Source organism: Manacus vitellinus, unplaced genomic scaffold (genome assembly GCF_001715985.3).
Source record: "Manacus vitellinus isolate BGI_N305 unplaced genomic scaffold, ASM171598v3 scaffold_10_pilon, whole genome shotgun sequence".
Taxonomy (NCBI): domain Eukaryota; kingdom Metazoa; phylum Chordata; class Aves; order Passeriformes; family Pipridae; genus Manacus; species Manacus vitellinus.
This window is the reverse complement of record NW_021938838.1, coordinates 17579236-17590031: the sequence shown is the minus strand read 5'-3', so window position 1 is coordinate 17590031 and position 10796 is coordinate 17579236. Positions and strand designations below refer to the sequence as shown.

Sequence of the window (10796 nt, the reverse complement as noted above, 5' to 3'; positions counted from 1 at the left end):
GTTGCAGAGCCAGAAGGTCCCCCCTGAGCCTCCTTTTCTCCAGGCTGAGCCCCCCCAGCTCCCTCAGCTGCTCCTGCTGCTCCAGCCCCTTCCTCAGCTCTGTTCCCTTCCCTGGACATGCTCCAGCCCCTACATGTCTTTGATGTCTTGAGGGGCCCAGAACTGGACACAGCTGAGGTGCAGTCCCAGCTTGAGCATCACTGCCCTGGTCCTGCTGCCACACTATGGCTGGTACAGCCCAGGTGCCCTTGGCCTTCTTACCCCCCTGGGCACACCCAGCTCATGTTCAATCGCTGTTGACCAGCACGCCCAGATCCTTTTCCAGCTTTCCAGCCCCTCTGCCCCAGCCTGGAGCTGCAGGGGGTTGTAGTGACCCAAGGGCAGGACCCAGCACTTGGTTTTGTTGACCCTCACACTGTTGGCCTCATCCCATGGATGATCCAGATCCCCCTGCAGAGCCTTCCTGCCCTGCAGCAGATCAGCACTCCCACCCAACCTGGTGTCATCAAAACAAGGTGGATTAAAGGCAGAGCACCATCCCAAGTGATTTAGAATAACCAGAAAGCCTGGAGTTTCTGGTTAGTTGGGTTTTTGGGTGGCACAGGGGGTTGGGGTTGCCTTTGCTTCCCATTCCCCTCTAGTCCTGAGGTGGATATCAACTTGCTTCAGCATCCTCTCCCTCAAGGACAAACTTACATCTCACTTACCCTGGCCCCATGTGCTCAGTCACGTTGTAGCAACTGATAACTTCTCTTTTCTAGATACAAGAAATCTAAATACAACGTGGTCTTTTGATTTTCCCTTATAACCAGGGTTATGGTACAAGAAACCCTCTTCCCACCTGTGAACTACATTTGCTTTTCCAATCTATTCTTTTTTTCCTTTCCAAGCCCTTTTGATCTGTCTGTTCATTCAGACAAGACAATATCATTAATGAAAATATGCCAAACATAACAAGATACTTCTGAAAAAATTTACAAACCTTTCCTAGTTTTGCAAATGGATCTCACAATTCAGAGAGTATCAGAAGTAATTACTCGGTAGCTGTTTGTAAGGCTCCTGAATAACTGCTCAGCTTCATGGTATGAAAAAGAACAAAGAGGTTGCATTTGAATGCCAAATTTAGCCTGACCTCAGATAAACAAAATGAGGGTTAACTGATTCTATCAGTATGTATTGTGCCTCTGTGAAGGGAATATATTCACTTTTTTAAATTTAGTTTTATTATCAAGTTTTATAAATCAGTGTTGTTCCTTTGAAGTCAGCAAAGTACCCAGTTAAAGTCTCTGTTTTAATTTAAATTATATTTACATTTAAAATCTTAAATTATTTCAAATTTAGGAAATAATGCAGTGTTGTTACTACAGTGGCAGACAAAGAACTGAGTGCAGAGTTAGGTGGAATGTCGCTGATAAAAAGAAAATCCATTTGGTCTTTTTGCAGGCACGTTTAATTTTTCTGCAAATTTTAAGTAATTGATTCAAAATCTTATGGGTTCTGGACTACATGAAACAATGTTAATGTCCTGCATGCATTAATGAGCAAACAATTTTAATGTCCTACATGGACTAAGGTGGAAATAAAAGAAAACCTCACAGAAATAGAAAGTGAGTGAAAATTTTGTCTGAAGTTTTCTGAAGGGCCTGAAGAATATGGTTTATTCATTTGATATTTTCTGCCTTGACTTGTGCATGCACCACAGAAATTTTGCTCTTTATCTTTTCTTCTGGCCTCATCAGCAGCCTCAAAGTGTAATCTGTCCTTTAGTCCCAAGCCTTGGTCCCATCTTAATTATATTGGTTAAAGGTAGGTGTACGTGGCCTACCTAAGTCAGCCTTTACAGATGGAGCTGCTGAACTTTGGGAACCTCTTAACTACAAATTCAGCTTTGAATTCAGGGCCTTGCAAAACTGGTCTGTCCTCAGTTTCCCCTCCTTCTTGTCCTCCTTTTCCAGGCTATGCAGTGGAAATGCCCTCCCCGCGCTCCCCCTGGTCAGCGGGTACGTATGGCTCTTCTGGAAGCATGTCTTGTGCAAGAGTCTGACACTGCCCCATGGCCATCAGAGGTAGAAAAGTGGATTAAAATGAAAGAGTTGGATGATATTAAGCAGCTCTTTGGTTAAACTGGTGACAGTCTATCAGTGAGGACATAAAACCAGAGTGTAACGTGGCTTTGCTCTTGACTCGTTACATTCTTCTTCTGGAGCCCGGAATAAAACAAACCCAGTGAGCTCCTGAAAGGAGACAAAACTTTCCAAATCTGCTCTTGTCTCCCGAGGAATGACTTAAGGAACAAACCCAAGAAATATGTTTCCCATCTTTTCCTTTCCGCGCCCCTCCCACGCACTTGTACACACAGAAATCGCCACAATCTGCTCCTCCGCAGCGTTCCAGGGGCTGAAATAAATAGAAATGGAATATTAATTTGGAAGCAGTGATTGTTTCTTGTCTTAGCAACTTGTACAGGAACCTTCCTGCTGTGTACTGGTATGTTTATATTGCTGTTTAGGTATTCCACAACTTAGTATTTTCTCATACTTTAAAAACACAATAATTTCAAGGGAGAATCTGAATCTTCAGGGTGAACAATCCTGTCTGGGTTTTTAGTTTGGTTGCTTGAGTTTTGTCCTGATTCAGAACTAGCTTGTGTTCTGGTATTTTTAACAGAAACACTGGCAATTCCTGATGTCTCCTGACAATTTTGGAGTCAGTTTGAGGCACTCAGTCTGTCTTGAATCAGATCATTACACAATGCTTCAGACAAATGAGCACAGGATTTGCTGTTGTATCTGATTTCTAGACTTAAGCTTCAACATAAATAAAACTTCCGTTTCACAATAGCATCTGTGTTTCTCGGGATTCTTGAAGTCAGATTTGTCAGTTTTATATGACAGAAAGATTGTTATAAGCTGTGCTGTTCTAGAGGTAAAGGATTGCCCAATGAAAACAACAGCATAAACTCTAACAGGAGAAATAAACTTGTCCTGCATGTGGATTATCTTCATAAAATCATCAGATACAACTTTGATAAAGTCATGGGGGATGGATCTGTTAAAATACAACTTAATAAGTTTGAAATATAAGGGATTTAAACCAAGCACCCTTGTTTTTATTAAGTCAGTGATTCAGATTTTGGTTTGATTTCTTTGTTAGAACCAGGGCTTCCTCTACTTCTAATTTAAAATATTATTATAGTAGAAATTTCACTGAACCACAGAAGCATGAAATAGCCATTTCTGAGCTATGTAGTGATGATAATAATAATAAAAATGTGTTATTTTCTAGGAATCTACTTTCTGTTCAGGTACTTCATTTTAGTTAAAATGCAAGACCACTAATGAGTTCTTAAAGAGAACCTTGAAGTGGTTTTGGATGATTTAATTAAATAAAGAAAAACTGGATTAAACTGAATTCCCTTGGATTTAACAAATTATAAACTTCATTTTGGGCTACAATAATTCTCTTTCTCAAAGATGACTTGTATGTGTATCTGTCAAGGAAAGACAGGGGGAAGTGTTTTTAGCATGTTTATGAAGTGTTTATGTGTTTAAGGGAGTTGAAAAGCTGCATTATGTTCTTTTAGTTATGGCACAAGACCAAAAATTTTATTTATAAGCTCCAGTTACTCCTAGTATGACTTGTTGCCTGCAGTGAAAACGTTAACAACACTCAGTGCTTTGCAATACAACTTTCCAATGAAACAGGAACATCTCAGCTGTGAGGGGGTTTTTCCAGGAAGAAAGAAAATATTGATGTGGTAAAACATGCATCTGTAACCTCCAAAAGATCAGGTTTAGAGACACTGAAGGGCTCGATAATGTTTTGTTGCTTGTTTTTTTTTTTAATTTGACTTTGGTTATCTCATCTACCTCATCATTTTGGTATCAAACTCAGCAGCCTTTTTAAATCCTGAGTGGGTTTGAATGGGTTGGTTACTCAGAGGAGTACCAGCTAGCTGTGTGTTTCAAACTTTTAGTGTTCCAGCAGAATCTTGAGAACAGGGGAGAAAAGCAGGAGGGCTTTTTTAGGTGCTTATAATCCCTGTAGACTCTTCAATATGCATTTCTAAACTCAGTTGGATTTCCCATTATTTTTTTTTGAGTTTATTTATTCTCACAAGCGAGTCCCCACTAGTTATTTCTACACGGAGTGATCCTTTCCTTATTTCTGCCTGGCTGTTCCTTTCTGTGTGTGCTGTGCTCATCCAGAGCACCCTGCTGGATCTCAGGGCTGTGGGCAGTAATTGAGACCTCAGCAGAGCCACGGATGAGCTGCACTCTAGGAAGGGATGTACACAATTTGCACATGTGCTCCTTACAGCTCCACGCTGTGCTGTGCCACTGCTGGCCCCAGATGACCAATTGAATGTATTAACTAAGTCCTTCTGTGCAGCTGGGACTCGAAAAGACTTTTGGTTAACCAGACTAGTTGAGGTTTTCTCACCTTTTTTTTATAATTTTGCACCTCAGGGTGCTAAATTTTCAAACGAAGCTGATGGTTCTCAAGTGACAGCCCTAATGGCACACTTGTATTGCAAGATTCAAGGTAGGTCTTTTTAAACTGCATCACAATAAAGCTTTTAAAAATCTGTTTAGCTCCTTAGAGAGTCTTTAACTTTAAACTGTTCTATGATTTTGCATAAAAGAACTGATTAGAATTTAAGCAGTCAGTCTTACTGTCTACATGCAAGAAGGCTCAGTCTCCTTTAATTCTATTGGCTGAGGGGTTTGTTGGGAAAAAAATCCTAAAACAAACAAAAAAACCCCACCCAATAATTAAATCTGGGTTTTGTCAGTAGTTTAGAAAGAACTGACTCTCTACAAATGAGGAAAAGTCCTGAAGGCTGAATACTATTTAGGGAGACATGAGGGGCAGCTGGGATGCAATGGGAGCAGTTTGTGCTCTCTGGGACCAGAGTGGAGCCACTTCAGTCCCTTCCCACTTCCAGTCCAAGGATTCTGGGCATTGCTAACAGAGCTGGATTCAAATATCCTCTGAGTACCTTTTGCCCCTGACAAGTTTTCAGACATTAAAAGTATGAATACGAACAGATGGGACTGTTTTGTCTGGGCACTGTTTCCAAGCTGGGTTTGTTTAGTGAGGAGTCATCAATGTGTTGGAAAAGGTGTGCTCAGTAAACACTTAGCATAAAGTGAAATTTCCTTGAAAAGTTGGGAATGACAAAATAATTCAACGTACTCAGTGTGGTGGGCAGTACAAGCTGTAGATAAAATTCCCTTTCCATCTTTCTCTCTTTCTCAACAACAAATTTCATCACAGTCACAAGAACCCTAAAAGGCAGCAGATATCCCCTTGTTTGGAGATCTCCAAACCGGTTGGGTCTCTCTTGTGTTTAGTAAATTAATTTTTTAAATGAATTCTCATCAAGTTTCTAATTATAATATCTTTAAATTTAATGTTTGTATTTCTGATGAAAGACAAACATTTTGGGGGCAGTCACAAGGGACATGAATAATTTCTTTAGAAGCTTATCTAATTAATTACATTTCTCTGTAATGTCTTTAAAATTTGAACTGCCATCATTTCATTAATTTGGATAAAAGTAAATCTTTAGTGTTTAAATATGACACTAGTGCTGAGAATTCTGATAAGCTCGAGATTCACTGTCTGTATTTTTATCAAGTGAAGATTAAAAAAATGTGTTTAAAATGTTTGGGATTCATGATTTGCATATTAGCTTTTCTTTGGTTTCAAATACATTATTATTTCATGGCATGAGTTTCACCTCACATGTTAGTAAGATCATATGATGCAAAATGGACATAAGTATTGGTCCTAAAATATTTTAGTGGGGTTTCCTTTTTTTTTCTTGTAATGTATTTCTGTCCAAACAAAAAACTTTGCTGTCCTTCAAAAGGGAAACATTTAAAGTCTGATGTGTGGTAATCTTCCATATCCTATACTGGTAGAGTGTTAATATTTAAGGCTGTCCAGCAAATATAAAGCCTTTCTTAATAACATCAGTGTCTTAGGGCTTGTGTCTTTTGAAATTGTTATTTTTATGCTATTTCAAAGCAATGCCAGTTGAGCAGTTGAAATTTGCACATTTATAGTTGGAGCCCCACAAATTATGGCCACTGTAGCATAGGAGGAGAAAACAGGCTGTAAGATTTAGGGTTGGATTAGGTCACAACACAATTAACCCTGATGGAGACCACCAAAAATACTGTGATTCTTCCTTTATTCATCTCTGTCACTCGTGGGGCTGCCATCAGTTGCTCCCTGTGCACTGGTGGAGCCCAGTCTTTGTGTACTTTGTAGACATTTGAAATGATAAATACATTGAATACCAGGCAGTGGGAGATCTGCCATTGTTGATGGTAAAACCAAGGTAGAATGCTGTGATTGTAAAATATCCCTCACTAAGTGATGGACTTTGAAATTAGTCCTGAGTTACTTGTAGGGGTGAGTATGTGCTATGGAATTGTTTCTCAAACTCTTCAAATCAGGTGGTCACCCCAGTTTAAATAGAGCTCATGTTTTTGCTCTTTGGGGTAAAATAATCTATAATATTTATAAAGAATCTCTAAATAAATTAGCTATACTGAATTTAGGGAAAGACACTAACAACTGACTCTGAAATCTATTCAAATGCAAACTGATGGTTTAGCTTTTCTTGCCTTACAGCTCATTCTCCTCTTTACAGGGGTAAGCAATTTCATGCAAAATAGCTCTATATTATAAATAATGAGTCCTTACTTCGGGGAAGAAAGAAGTTCACAGGTCATGGTTTTGGTCAGTGGGAGATGATCAAAGTGCTTTAATAGTCCAAATTACTGTCTAGTTTTGCCTGTGTCAGTCTACCATCCATCTTCCTCACCATGTGGGTCACCACATTAACCGTATTTGCAATGAAGAAATAATAGATGTGCAGTCAGAACAATTAATAGAGTGACATACTCTGTGCTCTGCCAAAGATAAACAAAGAAATAAATCTCTGCTGTTTACAGCCTCCCCTTTTCCATGTATAATGGACTTTATCAATAAAACAATACAAACTTCATCAAAGAAAAATCTTACCAATTTAGCCCAGGAAAGGTCTTCATTGAGCTAATCTCTAACAAATGCTGTTTGCAATAGGGATCTATTTGTTCTTTTCAACCATGAAACTCTGGCCATCCCTCTTTATCTCCCACTCCAACGCCACGATCCGTTCTGGATAAGGCAGCCCAGGTAGGCAAGGGCAGGGGATGGGCAGGGCACGGTTACTGTGTGTGCATTTCTGGGTGTATTTAGGTTCAGATTGAATATGCTCACCTTCTGTACTTTGGTTTCTTGCCTCAGGGAACCACAGCCAGGTGTCCCGGGTGCCTGTTGCCATCAAGGTGCTCGATGTGAACGACAACGCTCCCGAGTTTGCCTCAGAGCACGAAGCCTTCCTGTGTGAGAATGGGAAGCCTGGACAAGTAAGTGTCTCCATGGTTTTATGTTTGAGACTGAGGTTGAGTTTCTCCCTGTCCCCTTATGTCATCTTCATTCCCAAAATATATACCTGTATATTCATGCTAACAACCCTTAACATTAACTGAAGGTAAACCTGTGATCACGTTCTGTGGTACATCTCTCCTTATATGGGCATATTTTATTTAAATATAGGCTTTAAATTAAAGCTTGAAATAAAAAATTCTGAGTGTTTTTATGCTCCCACTGATCCCACTCTGTGTGATGGAGCTCAGCACTTCATAAATTCAAGTGTGTCAGGAGGTAAAAGTATAATCCAACCTGAATTCCAGTCCAGTTATTGAACTATATTGCAGCTGCTTCCAGGTATAATTTAGAAGAAACAGTTAAAACAATAAACCCATTTCTCCTTACCCTTATTTCAGTTATAATCTCTATTTAGTTCTAACTCACTTTTTTATGAAAGTTGGGAAAAAACAAGACAGCAAACCAAAACTTGATGGGAAATCACATAAACTGTAATTGTGTTTAAGGTTTCTAAGGAGGAATGGGGTGGTGGAGAAATGGAGTTGGAGTTTTCATTATATTTAAAAAAAAAAAGAGAGAGAAAAAAAAGAATTAACAGGTTATTTTCTCCCTGATTTAATGGAAAAAAAAGAGGAATTCACACAACACTCCACAAGGTGAGGTAAACATAGCAAGATATGGATCCAAACTTTATAATCTTTTTCAAAGAAAATGAAGCAGATCAGATTTGTCAAAAAGCATCCACTTTGAAGGACAAATGTACAGAAACAGGGAAGGATATCTCATATCCCACATAAATGACAAGGCAAAGATCCCAGAATATGTACAGACATTTAGAAAGTAATGCAGTGTAAATGAGATGGAAACTTTTGTCCAGCATGAGAAACACCGTGTGTTGCAACAATTCACTGTTTTTAAACTTTGTAATTTATTTCTAGATTGTGACATTTTATTTGAATAAACAGCAGCTGACAGCATGACACTAGGCTTGTTAATCCAACTATTCCTGTGTCTCATGTGGGTGTTAGGCATTAAATTCACTGTTCTCCAAAGAAGGTTACCTGACAATAGAGTTAGAAGTTATTTTCTTTCAGCAGTGTGAAATGACAACCTATATAGCAGTATATGACAACCCACCTCTGGCAGGATTGCATTGTTACAGCAGATGACTTGACTTCTAGCACCCCTTTTTGTTTAGTAAAATGGTGTCAAAAATGTGTCATTTGAGAAATGAGAATTCTCTCTAACCAGTGCAAAGGAGATTATTGAGATGTGCCCTTATGGGCAGACAGTCATGTCACTGCTGGCATTTAAGTTCCTCCAGCTCAGGGTGGATTTCTGTTTAGCTCGGGGTGGATTTCAGATGCTGAGTAGTTAAGTTTTCCAGAATACATTAAATTCTAATGAGGATAACTTTACCCAGGACTCAGTAAGCTTCCCTAAAATCAGAAGCTCTGTTGTACAGTGTTTTCTGACTATATTTATCTAGGTATTCCTGTCAAATTTCAGGTAGTTTAAGACATGGTGAACAATGTTCACATTTCATTTTGGAATGAAACAATAAATGAGATGATTAAGAGTCAGCTGTTAAAAGAGGCTTTTGTTTAAGCACTTACAGAAAACTTTCATTAAACCACGATATTCTTTATCTTACCATTACCTTTACACTCTTGATCTGATGGCAGATGTCACTCTTGAACATGGATCCTGTGTGAACTTTACAGATGGTTATTAAATATTTGGCTGTCAGCATGGGTGAGGTGGCACTGATCCTGCAATTTATTCTGTGCTTTAAACAAATAAAATTACTGGAACAATAACCAGTTCAGAATAATCACCAAGGTTAGGTTCTGAATTTGTCATTCAAAAATTATCCACTCCTGCAGAGATTTTAGTATCTCCACAATTTTATTGTTTTTTTCTTATGCTTATTTCTCAGTTCAAATTTCAGAAGAAATCATATTCATCAGTCAAGATGTAAAATTCAAAAAAACTAAATGTATGTCAGCTATGAGATAGCTGATATGAGAAAGATACTACTCCTTACATAGTAGCAAAAACCTAATTTGAATTGTTCTCCAAAGTTTAAACCCAAATGTTACATGTGCAGGAAAGGTGTAACTGTGCAATTCCAGTCTATTTACACTTGCAGTTCAACTTGAATCTAAGTTTAAATCAAATTTGAATTACCATAAGGGAGTTTGCATTTGAACTGTTTATAAAACCTTATGTGCAGCCACTAAATAAATTGAACAGTCTATTCCAGTTCACTTTCTAAGGGTTCTATTTTGGGTTCTGATATAATTGCAGTGGCAAGTACAGCTGCTGGTGATGTGACAGAATGTATTAAAAACTGTTGATGTATAATGTTGCCAGACGCATTTTCGTTGCCTTCACCTACCTCTGAGAGTAGAGGTGCCACAGCTGATGGAGAGGAAAGGGAGGAGAGGAGGAAATATATTTGTCTATGTACATATTTATGTGCTGCTTGCACATTTTTGCACACAACAGAAAGTTGCCAGAGATGTTTTTTGTCGGTTTTATGGGGAAAAAAATTAAATTATTTGAATGTAATGTTACAGTAACTCCAAGTTAGCCACAAAGCTCATGCCTTTCCCTGTTACTCCTTTTTATTTTGGCATAATTCTACTATTAAAGCCAGAGTATTCATGGTTTGCTGGCCATGACTCTGCACTTGCTTGTTCTCCAGCACAGTGAAATTATTTTCCTGTACTCCTAGAACAGAGCTTCTGTCATGTTGAGTGAGAAAAGTGCCTCACTCACTGTTCCCCAGCCTAAACCCAGACCTTTCCAATGAAGGGCTGTTTTCTCAAAACAAAGCTACAGAATTTTGACTTCAGTGCTTGAGTCAGTGTTTAAACCAGAGCAATATAAAAGTGAGTACAGTGGTCCTTCGGTCTCTGACAATTTGTCTCTTATTTTATTGGTTTCTCCTGCTAGAATTGCCTTTTTCTAAAAGAAGAAATCTTCACTTGGATCATTGTCTGTCTGAAGAGTCAAATGCAGGTCCTGGCAGTGAAGGGCTTTGGCTAAAAAGGCAAAGTTAAAATTATCCTGTGAAAAGTCTACTCTCATGGTATTTTGAGTCTGCAAAGTCATGCACAAATAACCAGGAAGAGCAATGGGACTGCAAAAAGCTTTTTCAGACTTGGAAGATCAGTTTTAATAAAAATATGAAAGAGTTTACTAGTGATGAGGAAACATTGTCAGTGAAGTTAATAAGTTGCATCCCACAAAAAGAGTTTAAACATTACCATGTATTAAAATTGCACATAGATAGTTATTATAGATTGATAGGAACTTTATTTTTCTGTTTATCCTTATAT

At 38.5% G+C, this 10796-nt stretch overlaps 1 protein-coding gene across 1 annotated transcript in view; it reads left to right on the top strand.

The window, feature by feature from the left end:
- CDH8 (cadherin 8) overlaps positions 1-10796 on the top strand; it is a 153542-nt gene that overhangs the window by 111529 nt on the left and 31217 nt on the right. The window contains exons 10-11 of the mRNA XM_018086308.3: positions 1956-2000; positions 7306-7427. Of these exons, the coding sequence (XP_017941797.1) occupies positions 1956-2000; positions 7306-7427 (167 nt within the window). The remainder of the gene's footprint in view (positions 1-1955; positions 2001-7305; positions 7428-10796) is intronic.